A 12562-nucleotide genomic window follows, 5' to 3' on the forward strand; every position below is an offset into this window, starting at 1 on the left:
TTGTTTACATGGTGACTGTGTGGGTGTGGTGTCTTTTTGTTGCCATAGTGACTGTGTGGGTGTGGTGTCCTTTTGTTGCCATGGTCACTGTGTGGGTGTGTGGTGTCTTTTTGTTGCCATGGTGATTGTGTGGGTGTGATGTCCTTTTGCTGCCATGGTGACTGTGTGGATGTGCTGTCCTTTTGTTTACATGGTGACTGTGTGGGTGTGGTGTCCTTTTGTTACCATGGTCACTGTGTGGGTGTGTGGTGTCTTTGTTACCATGGTGACTGTGTGGGTGTGCTGTCTTTTTGTTACCATGGGGACTGTGTGGGTGTGGTGTCCTTTTGTTACCATGGTCACTGTGTGGGTGTGGTGTCCTTTTGCTGCCATGGTGACTGTGTGGGTGTGGTGTCTTTTTGTTACCATGGTGACTGGTGTCTTTTTGTTGCCATGGTGATTGTGTGGGTGTGATGTCCTTTTGCTGCAATAGTGATTGTGTGGGTGTGGTGTCCTTTTGCTAGGCTTCGTGCTCTGATTGCACAGGCACAATCATATTATCATGGCTCCAGGCTTAATAGGGTGAGCTCTGCTGTAGTCCGAAGCCACGTCCTAAAGGTGCATAGCACAAGGCTGTTTGCTCCACACAATCAGGCATGAGGGCTGGGAGGCAGAAGGGGGATCGGCAGCTTGCCCACACATGACTACAAGCAGAAATACTCCATAGTTATGAAAACTTTAAAGGGTTATAGCATAAAGCCAGGCTGATGGGGCATTTATTCATCCTGACTGCACCCCCACAGGAGTAAAGAAAGAGTTCTTTATACCAAAGCATGCAGAACAGGCAAACAGCTGAGGGACGATTGCAGTCTTATAATCTATCAGATGATGCGGATGTAACTGGGCCGAGGAGCATCATCCACTGCTCTGCACTGCCTTTGTCTGTATACTACAGCCATTATGTGCTAATAATCTGTAATAAATCTACAGCATATAATGCGTATTTAAAGACTAGAGGAATAATGACATCCTTTTTACTCGGCCCCAGTGGGGCTGCTGTTTTTGTCGCGCTCACATGCTCAGGTCTGCACAACGGCCTGCTTTGTTCATGTACCTCCCATTCTTGGGTGTGAAATACATACGAGCTTTAACCACAAAAAGGAAATGTGTAATTATGAAGCACTTGTTCCCATTTAGTAATTCTAACTTAAACCTGTGGCCAGACCTATTCTTAATACACATTTCCTTCCTGGGGATGTTCATTTCTTGGTTTCCTCTCGAATACACTGGGCCGCTGCCAGGCCTCTGTAAGCCCTCCGCTGTTGCTCAGACTTGGCCATTAGTGTTATATACACACTAATAAGCCAAAGCATTATAACCACCCCAAGTAAACTGAATGATGGTGATCTCGTAAAAACAATGTGTGTCAAACTCTGGGATACATTACACTGTAACCTAACATTTGGCACTCATAGCTGACGTGCTGGACGCAGAGCAAAGACTAAGCACACATTCAGGGCTTTATGAAATAGGTCATCTTTTCAAAGCCTCAGTGCTTTGATATGGCCCCAGTTGGCTCCATCTCAAATACAGAAGCATCTTAGCTTATGCATTTTTGTGTGGATTTACTACATAGTAATGCGTTAAGCTACTATATTAGTGTAGTTATACCATTATGTAACTGGTTTTTCAAAGGCAATATTAAATTAGCTGATACTATCAGAAACACTGCAAATATCACAGTAGATGTGCTGAGCAACCTTGTCAGACAGACCCAAGTACGTAACAGAGTGCTCAGTACAATGGCTTTTATTTGCACTTACAGGTCCCACCTCTGAAAGGTACAAAGGCGGACAGGAAGACAAGGGAAGAGAGGATGGACATTACAGACAGCAGCATCAGCATGAGTGCCTTCTCACCTGTGGAAATAGGGCATGTTGAACAGTCGTCAGGTACATGAAGTATTCAAACAGCCCCTTAGATTATCCAGGAAGCGACTGATGGCACGAATCACGCATCCTTCTACTGTTCAGCACCCATTTTATGCTTGTATATCTGCCATTACTTTAAGGTTTTTTGAAATTAATATTAAGCTTGTTGGGCTTTATTTTATTTTATTCTGCCCCCTCCACAGTATTATACTGCCTAACCATAAGCCACTAAAAGGTGCCAAAAAGTGCCTGAGAACCACAGGATTTGCTGAGGTCTTTACCCAGAAGTGGACTGGTAGCTGGGACTTCAGAAAGCAGCTGGATGGAGCCTGATGTTAACAGGAACTCTGGTGGGTCCCTGGATCGAAAGCTTCGCCCTGACATTGAAGGATTCAATGACATTCACTCAGACAAAATCAGGCCTACCACATTACTTTGTTCTTAGCTTGTCCTGTTTCTGAACTCTTCAAAATACTAGATGATTACAGGTCGGTGGTGGGGGGTAGGATGAAGAGAGACTAATATATTTTAGAGCTCAGACAACTAGCCTTAAGCAGATTCAGCAAATACTGTTGTACTGGAATTTCATTTTGCAGTCAAGCTTTCTGTGCAGGATGCAAAAGCAAGAGCAGATAGCATCAAGCTAAGCACTTATTCATCTCCTAACCTCTTCTCTGCTGGTCACGCACACAGTGAGCTTTGCAGGCCTTCTTACTGGAAGTCTCCAGGTCACAGATGACGACAGTGCAGTGCAAATATATCTAAGGTAAAACGGAAGCAAGACCAGCACCCACGGATCAATGGAACATATCCACTCCTCAGTATGTGACAGCCTGCCAACGTCCAGCACAAAATCCTTGAAGCCCCAGTGGTCATATACTCACAGGGTGTTGCAGCAACTCTTGTGAATGAGGGCTGATGAAAGCAAAAGTCTTCATTTCAAATCGTTTGTAGTGCTGGGGAAACCGTATCCTTTTACTGCGCTGCACCTTGTGGAAGACCGTTCGGTATTCATCTTCTTTCACATCACAGCTGGAGAACATGAATCCTCCTTTACTAGAGCCAGTGTATAACAATGACAACAGTTCTGCAAGCCTCCATACTTAGAGCAAGACTGATGGAGCAGGTTCATGCAGGCAAGGTAAAGGTGATGAGACCAGGAAAAGGCTGCAGATGTTGAAAACAAGTACACACAGGCAACTAACGAAACCTTACTTAGTACAAGTCATCGTTTAAGCTCGTAATGGACTGAGTTTAGTACTCATGTACAAAGTCATTTATAAGCATAGCTGGGGGCGGAAGCAGCCTATCAGAGCATATTTGCTATGGAAACTTCATGTCATTTTGTCATGGGTATGGCTATATGCACACACAGCAGATTTCCTGCTGGTTCACCAAAGATTGGCCGAAATATGAGCTCACTTCCTGTTTGGTAGCTTTGCCATCCAATTTTGTTGGATGACAGTGGCCATATTGTTTACCCTAACAAAATTCTTTGAATGACTTTTGGTCAAAACCCCATGTAGATGATACATATCAATCTTGGTGGCAATAGGATCAGCAAACTAGGACTAATTTGCCAAAGAAGGTTTTTAAAAAAATCCAAAGTGGAGGAAAATATAATATGGAGGACTTTAACACCAGTACTGTACACATTTTTAACATGTATCATTTTTCAGTTAAGTAGCTACCCATCTTTGATGAGGAACCAGGTGTTGCTGTGTTTAGCCTCAGGGGTTGGTGTCGCCCAGCAGTCCTGCAGGTGGAGCTCCACTTGGGGGTCCACACTCTGCATGCCCACCTCCACTCGCACTGGCTGCTGTAACCACTGCAGCACTGGGTACTCATCAGTCTGGTACGCCACTGAAAAAGCCTCGTCTGTGCGTGGAAGGACAGGCCGGTGTCACAGATCAGGTTGAGCGGGTGGTGTAATTACAGCCAGGGACACTCACCTTTCATGATGTTCATGTGGAACTGGACGTTCCCTTGGGCTTGGGCTAGGGGAACGCCAAGTCTATGACCTTTACTGCTTCTTGGTGACAACACGGGGATCCTGTAGTAGCACACTAGGGTGGACCTACACCAGTAAGATCAAGCAAAACCTTGGTCGATATTGTTTTTGGCCAGAACACTACATTCAGCCATTGTTCTTTTCACAAGCTAAAAGCTAAAAACGAAAACGTCCGAACTGAACCATGGCTTTAGAGAACCGTTATACCTCATAGTGTAGAGACACATAAATTCTCACATGAACATTAGTTTGTGGATAGTTGTACTCACTCAAACTTTAGGTATTCTGGTGTATCTTTTGCCAGTGACTTCTCATTACGGACCTTATTTTCATAAACTGCGACATCACCCTGAACCTGTAGCGGAGATGTCACAGTGAATACTGTCCAGTGGGCCTGGACAGCCTCTTCACTTAGTACAAGCTGGATGGGCAAATGCTGAATGCCTGTGGTTCCAACAAGACACCATGTATTCTCTTCAAGTAACATTTGCTTCAGCCATGTACAGACCCTTGGGCTCATTGCAAAGCAAAAATAAATAATGATCTGCTTCAACTTAGCTGTATTATGTAGGAGCTACACCATACTCAAAAGAAATGGAAAGGAAATAGGATGCCAGCAATGTCCAGAAGCAGTATGAGCATTAAGAGATATGGCAGACTAACCCGCTTCACCGTCCCACAGGTGTCGACAGTAAAGATGAATGAAACCTTTCCATGGGAGATTTCAGAGGGCTGACAAGTGGGGTCCAGCAGGGTGAGGAGCTCCAGTCGCGCCGCTGGGGAAGAAGAAACCCTCACACCTTCTACCTTCACCACACCTTCCACTGAGCACGCTGTGAACGAGGAGGAGAACATAAAGAATGAAACTGGACAGGTAGGACCAAGTCAGACAGGCCTGGGTGGAGAGATTGTGGATGCTTTTGGAGGAGAAAACATTCCACAGTAATGTGCAGCAGAATGACAACAATAAAACCAATCCCAACACACACACACACACACACACACACACACACCTGATATTCAATTAGAATAATAAACAAGAAAAAAATCCACAAGTACAAGACCTACTTACTGCAAATAGTGAAGTAGGAGGGAACCTAAGTTTGGAGCATCGTTATTTGTTAATGAAAAACTGAAACGCCACAGCTTTATGGTCAAGCCGGTGTCACATACTCAGTTGATGGGCAGGTGGGAAGGAACAGGACTGATGAGACCACACCTTCACCTCCCCGGTGCTCCGGTCCCGGAAGGCCACAGCCAACAGTAGAATCTGCTCTTGTTCACCCACACTCTGAAAACACAGTTTTTATAGTAGATCATGCACACATTTACACTATATGGACAGAAGTATTGGGACACCTGGCCATTACACCCACAGAAACATTTATGACGACATCACATTCTAAATCCAGAGGCATCAATATGGAGCTGATCCCAGCTTTGCAGTTACTGTATAAAAGCTGCCCCTCTTCTGGGAAGACTTTTAACAAGATTTTGGATTGTGCGGGAATTTTTGCCCATTCACCCAGAAGAACATTTGTGAGGTCAGGCACCGATGTTGGACGTGGAGGCCTGGCTCTCAATCTCAGATCAAATTCATCCTAAAGGTGTTTGATGGGGTTGAGGTCAGGGCTCTGTGGCCAGTCAAGTTCTTCCACCCCAAACTCACCCAACCGTGTCTTTATGGACCGTGCTTTGTGCACTGAAGCACAGTCAAGATGGAACAGGAAAGGACTTTCACTAAAATGTTCTCACAAAGTTGGAAGCATAGAATTGTCCAAAAATGTCTAGAAATGCTTACAAACACCTTTGGGATGAGCTAGAACAGAGTAGGTATTCTGTGGAAAACAAAAGATCAAAATGTTGGCCAGATGTAATAAGAATCAAATGTGTTGCAGCATGTACGAGTAAAATATAAAGAAAGGGTTGTGTTCCATTTTTAATCGCGATCAATCCACCCCCCAATAACTAACATCCATTGTTTTTGTATGCCGGTGTAGCTTTATACAGAAGTACGGTGAAGTTTAACCTGCAAACTTTTTGAGTCCCCCATGCTTATGTAGCATAAGGTCCCAGTTCTTGGTGTGGAAAGCAACATACAAAATTGGCCAAGAGTCCCTGATCAAGACAACCCAGGGACCATGTCCCGGAACTTCGCTGTGAAAGTGTGTATTCTTGTGAAGCCAACTTTGGTTTTCAAAACACTAATTTGAAAGTCACAGGTTACACTGTAAGCTATAATGGCACTATAATGGCATTATAATGGCACTATAATGGCATTATTACTTTGTTCATAACATTTAGGTAGACTTACAATTCTTTAAACCAAAAGACAGTAATTGAGGGGATGCCCCACCTTGTGCAAAAGGTCAGGTGAGTCTTGGTTGACACAGAATTGATAGTGCTTAGCTCGGCCTTGTGAGGACTGAAGATCATTACTCCTGCTGAGTGTAAAGGGGGAGTCCCAGACGTAGAAAAGCCACAGATGGTCTGCAGTACCACTGGTGATGTTGAAGCACACTGCCTGGCTGTAACAGTAACCCTCCACCCTCGGCAGAACTGACAAGCCATTAAGAATGAGGCAAAATCATAACCACAGGCAAGTTATCACAAGAGAAACCAAAAACACTCTTAACGAATAGTCACTCTTGAATGTCCTTTTTTGGCATTGTTAAGGAAAACTTTTTGCTTTTTAGTTGAGAATAGAGTGCATACACTGAAAGGAATTAAAGTAATCTGTTGGGGGGGGGGAGCAATGACCACCACAAAAGTAAAGACTGACCAATATCTTCATGGATATATATGAACTCCTCCCCCTCCACAATGAATTCCTCATCCTCTGGGTTCAGGAACATCAGGGTGGGTTTAATTGAGTACTGGGAGGTGAGGCCACCAAGATACTAGGGGGAAGGGAACACACATGGTCAAGGATAAATGTGCTTCAGTCAGGTATGAATCAGTTATATGTTCGATATCTTATCCTGGGTCCCCCACAATAGAAATGAAATATCAGCTTCTTAGATCTTGGCATTTTAAAATGGACCATCAGACAGATGTTTGTGTAGAGCTCGGTCTTAAAAATGCTCACCTTCTGTGGGATCCACTGGCTTGCAAAGTGGGTGAGAAGTGACACATAATAGAAATTATCTTCCAGGAGCAGGTATGGCTCAAGGCCATCCTGGGCTTCATCGGGACTCTGGAAAAACACTCCATCCACTGATACAGCAAGCAGACTGTAGGCCAGTGGCACTGGGCCGTATGTGACCTTGAATGCCTTCTCCATCACTGATACTGTGAGGAAAGTTTACGCTGGTTATAAATGCCCTACAGCACACGCTGGGTCCAGGAAGGGAGTGCAGACAGTAATGGAATGGATCAAGCTGTAATACATGCTTGCCTGCGAAACTTGGGTTACGTTGTTGCAAACGACAGGAATGGAAAGGGATGTGAATGATGGCTCGGCCAAGCTGCCCGTCTGTTCGGGTCGTCCACATGAGGTCCAGGGCCAGGTGATGCTGATTCACACTGATGTTGGCCTTCCACACAAGGACATGAACATAACACACTGCATTTGCTCAAGTCCTTTTCTGGCATCACAGACCGTCTTCACTTACCATGTCTGACAGTGGGTTAGTCACCAAAGCATAGGAAAGCTGTACATCCCGCTTCTTAAGTGAGGCGGTAAATCCCTGGGTAATCATCTCCTCCTGGGAGAGGGTCACCCCATCGAGCTGCAATCTCAGAGCCTGAACCTGCACTCCCTTCCTGAGGGTTTGAAGGGGGAGGCTGGCCGTCGACACAACACGTCCGTCCTGACACACCACCAGCACTGAAAGCACAACAGACTTCTTGTCTGGTTCATAGATGGCAAAGCCTTCTTCTGCAAAAGCTGACCTTCGAGGTAAAATTGGTTGCTCAAACTGACAATCAGTTGTTAGTCTTCTTGTAACTATGGTAAACACTTGACCCTAGTCAGGCATTGAACATCAGTAACCAGACAGACTCCTGAAGTTCTTGGATCTTAAGAATCAAATCATCACACTTGATGAGAAAGTAAATATGTAGATAAGCTCACCAACAGGACACTGAGCACTCATGTTATACTGAAAGGTATCCTTTTGCTTGACCACTAGGTGATACCCTACTGTTCGGTAGCCACGGTGACCCTGCGGAGACCACAATAACAGCTGCTCAAAGACCCAAGGCTGTACTTTTGCACTGCAACATTTGGGAGGATGCGTGAAAACACACCATTTAAAAGTCCTACTTCCCCACATTCTGTGAACCCACCTCTGCCTCCCTGGAGATGATCTGGCTGCTGAGCGGAACCCGTACAGTGATGCGGCTCGCTGGCTGGTCAACACGCAGCCAGATACCGTGAGCTGACATCCATGCCCGATTGCGGGTTACAGTTTTACCACCAGGCACTCGAATGTCAAAGCGTTGTTGACTCTCATTGGGAAGTTCCTGTATTGCAACACATCCAGATGATGAAATTTTAGATTGTTTTTAGACTAGTTATGCAACATTGTTAAAGCCTCGATAAGTATGAATTACCTGGTAAACCCAGAAGTACAATTTCACCACACGCATTTGTTTCTGGCAAATCCACATTTTATTAATACTAGCATGCATTTACCAGAAGCAAAATTATATCTTGAGTGACAGGTAAAATATCATCACATGATTATGAAAGTCAGAGGGCGGTGAAGTAACTGTCTTACTTACATAATTTGTACACACACACACACACACACATAAACCCTCATTTTAAAAGGTCCGTTTTTTTATTGTTCCAAGGGAATTTTAAACAAAAAAGGAGCATTGATAAAGAAATTACTTGATTGATTGATAAAGACATCATGATACTTATTGATAATTTTAAACACACACATACGTACACACACACACACACACACACACACAACCCCAACCCCTCGTTCTTCACCCATCACAAATTATTTTACCATATTGCACAGCCTGTCCTGACTCACTAAAGGCACAGCGGGGAGACAGGCGCAAGAGTCCAGGAATATAGGTAAACTCTGGGTTTATTAAAAGGGACGACACAATCAGCAGCACAAGAAACATTAGCGGCGTTAAGACGTTAATGACCGGACTGGGGAAACTAAGGTGGACTTAAACGCACAAGACTAATTAGATACAGCTGATAGCAAGGGGATTCCACACGAGGTAGCGAGTGGGGCGTGGCACATGGGAGGATAGGCATGAGCAGAGCATGACTCAGCCCTACTGCTGCAGGTTAAAAATATTTTGTAGGCCCCATCCTGAAACTTGAACCGGCAGTGTTCATGATTCTAGCATTGTGTTCCTGCAATTTCCTGTTGATTATAAACACAAGCAGTCATGTAAAAGCATAATATAAGGGCCTAACCCTTTCTGAAAAGCTGAAAGCATAATGAAATGTGGTGTTGAAGGTCTTTACCTTGGATTTGTCAGATGATCCTTGCAATGGCTGGGAAACCTATGGAAAGTCAATCATATCAAAATGTTTTTAAACAGCAGAAAATTACAGTCCAATGATCATGACAGTTTTAGGCCATGCAATGCGTTGGTAGTAAATTTCAAGTAAATAAAGAAAAAACACTTCAGTTACTAAAAGGTAAGCTACTAAACTGCTTCATTTTCCCTCCTACGACTACAATATTTACCATTTAAAAATGACAAATATTTGAAGGTTATTTCCTTGCTAATAACGTTTTTAAGATGAGAAATACGAAATGAATGTCAATACGAAATGACTGACCTCAATATAAGCTTCCTCACACACCACTCTGTGCTCGCTGCTTGGCTCGTATGGGCAAGAGAAGTGCAGGTGCTCAGTGGCCATGGGCCCAGAAAAGTCACTGGGTACATACAGCACACTGACAGAGATTCTCAAGAGTTTGCTCGGTTTCTGTGGCGATAACCAAACATGCCACTGGTCACTTACCCAATTTTAGTCAGTTTCCAAAAATCCAACACACTAACTTCAAGTAACAAGGCCTAGCATTGTTCAACTTTTAAACAAAAAGCTTTAAATAAATAACATCATAACCACCCTTTTTGGAAAGGTATCATACCTGTAGATACATGTGACAGGCCGTAAGGGAGACCCAAAAGTCCAGACCTCCGTTATAATTAACTAGCAATTTATAGCCGCATCTAGCATTCATATGCGCAGAAAGGGCATGTGCGGTGTATTTACGATCTGCGTTTTGAGAAAGAAAAAAAAAAGTCAATGACGTAATTCAACTTGTTTACATGTCTCGCACTGTAACTAGAAACACCCACCTAGTACAAATAACGTTACGTTGTTGACGTCAGTGAAGGGCTTGAATATTTCTATTTTTAGACTGTCGGTGAGACAATGCTCTCGCATGTTATCTGTAAAGACAATCCATATAAAACCTTAAATTCAATCAAAAGCATCGAGGCCAGGCCAGGGGCGGTAAAATAAGCACACTGGCTTAAACTTCACAGTTTCCCGTAATGACATTTACGGAAACACCTTGACAAAAAGCCCACCTGACAGCTGTAGTACTTCTTTGGCAATGATGCAGCTCGCCAAAAGTATGATACTAGAAGAATAAATGAGAGAGCTGAGTGGGGGAAAAAATGAGTGATGTCTTTAACTTTTGGATGGCAATAAAACAGCTGCTGCAGGGTACCTGTGGAGGATCGATTCCATTTCAAAATGCTCGGAGAGAAACTTAACTTTGTAATGCAAAAAAATACATTTCCTCGTCGCACGTGGCCCGAATCACCACCTGTGTTCAACTGAGATTAATGGGTTTGCGCTCTACTGGATCGAATGGCCTTTTCAAATAGTTCATAACTGCGTGTCTGTGTGTAAAAGGAAAAAAATCCGTTTCGTTAAGGTAATTCTTTTACATATACACATATAATTCTTTACATATATGATTTTATTAACGCGATGACAATTCGGACAGGACTTTTATTACTGGAAAGACCCCGTGTTCGCTGAAATACCGAAGATAATTTGCTCTTGATTCTTCAATCTGTGGCTTGTAAATCGGAATTCCGACTCGTAAACTCGGAGGAACCTTTGCAGCCCCTCCCCCAGAATGCACGGTGGCTGCACCCTTTACCAACAGAATTTAAAGCAGTAGTTTTATACTGTTTATTATGACTTTCATCTTAGTTGTACCTCATTAAATCGTACTATCCAACCACTATCTGTGGGCGTATTGCTACTGTGTTTTATGCGCAAAATACTAACATAATGTGTCATCAACTGATATTGCTAACAGTGGTCTCAGAAAGCAGGCTTCCTGTTTTGCCGAATAAATGGTCGGATTTAAGGTAGAAGAACTACGCAGCATGGCACATCACGTGACTGGGCACGCGAGTGTCCGTTACGTATAATTCCGTGTGAGTACGAAAGTGGCGAATAATGTACCTAAATAGCCTACTTCAAAAAAATTAATTACAGAAATGTAAAGAGGTGTTGTATTATCAAGGAAACTGTATCAATTACAAATATTTAAATGTAGATATGTTTTTTCACTGACGCAGTGTCGATATGTAAATTAAATGGTCGATTCAAACTTAAAAATGGTAAATAATGAATTTTTTTTTTTCGTCCACAGATACCTTTTGCCTCAAATGGCAGGGAAGAGAACGACGTTCAGAGAGCAAACGATGGATAATATAAAAACCAGAATAAAAGAGGTCTGGGATTGAAACGAAATTTCTGGAAAAATCTTATAAAGTTGTACGCGATATTTTTGTATTCTGTGCAGGTAGAGTAGGCAAATTCTCTGGCGAAAATGTGATGCTGGGTAAAGTGGTTTAATTTGACCGTTTGAAACAATTTACAGACTATGGAATCATCTATACACTCTGAAAATCCTCCAAAGAAGAATAACGTCACATCTGATGTACTGCCTACTTTGAACATCTTTGATGGTTTTGAAGCTCTCATTCCAGGTAAGCAGTATGCACACTCAACCACACCTCAATAAGGTCCTTCCAACAGGGGCGTAGTTACAGATGTATGGATAGGGGAGCTGAGTCTGTACTTGGGGGGGGCGATGGCGAACTTAAGTAAAAAGCTATTCATGATTTCAGCCAATACATGCATATTTAATTAGGAACTAAAAAAGCCCCCCCTTAAAATATACCCAACAACACAATTGCATTCCATTATTTATGCATGTTCTTAAAACGTTTTGAGGGGTTATGACTGTCCTATGCAAATTAGGCTTCATCTGCCAAGTAATTTTTCTTAATTCATATGCCCTGAATAATTTCCTGTAATTATGTTTCTTAACCATTTGCTGTGGCAATATGAACTAGGCTTGCACCATGTGCGACATTAATATCAGCATCAGTAATGCACAAACCACAACAATCAGCTGGATTTAGACGAGGTTTTTGTGTTTATTTTTTTATACCATCATAACTTCCAGAGATTACACCGGGAGCTTGTTGAGTTGAATAATTAATTGCCAGAAGTGCTGTTTTTAATTCAGCAGTTATAATTTGGGGGTGGAGTGTAGGGCTGCCGTGACTAGTCCATGTAGTCGATGACGAGGACGCTGAAAATCCGTCAACATCAATATTTTAAATTGAGGCATCGTTTTTTATTATTATTATTTTAATGACATTATCTTTA

The 12562-nt window shown here is 43.0% G+C and overlaps 1 protein-coding gene across 1 annotated transcript; it reads right to left on the bottom strand.

The window, feature by feature from the left end:
• Positions 1-1772: 1772 nt before the first annotated feature.
• LOC125712248 (uncharacterized) lies at positions 1773-10855 on the bottom strand. Its single transcript, XM_048982110.1, has 22 exons — positions 10593-10855; positions 10450-10502; positions 10216-10308; positions 10005-10132; positions 9689-9838; positions 9368-9406; positions 8212-8388; positions 7997-8087; positions 7536-7750; positions 7319-7457; positions 7010-7212; positions 6704-6821; positions 6278-6480; positions 5095-5212; positions 4585-4754; positions 4191-4276; positions 3863-3987; positions 3602-3788; positions 2795-2942; positions 2578-2671; positions 2192-2287; positions 1773-1898 (listed from the first exon to the last, which is right to left on the bottom strand). Exons 1-22 carry the CDS (start codon positions 10610-10612, stop codon positions 1789-1791), a joined length of 2763 nt encoding a protein of 920 aa, XP_048838067.1. The 5' UTR covers positions 10613-10855; the 3' UTR covers positions 1773-1788.
• Positions 10856-12562: the final 1707 nt, after the last annotated feature.

Source organism: Brienomyrus brachyistius, chromosome 17, assembly GCF_023856365.1.
Source record: "Brienomyrus brachyistius isolate T26 chromosome 17, BBRACH_0.4, whole genome shotgun sequence".
NCBI lineage: Eukaryota > Metazoa > Chordata > Actinopteri > Osteoglossiformes > Mormyridae > Brienomyrus > Brienomyrus brachyistius.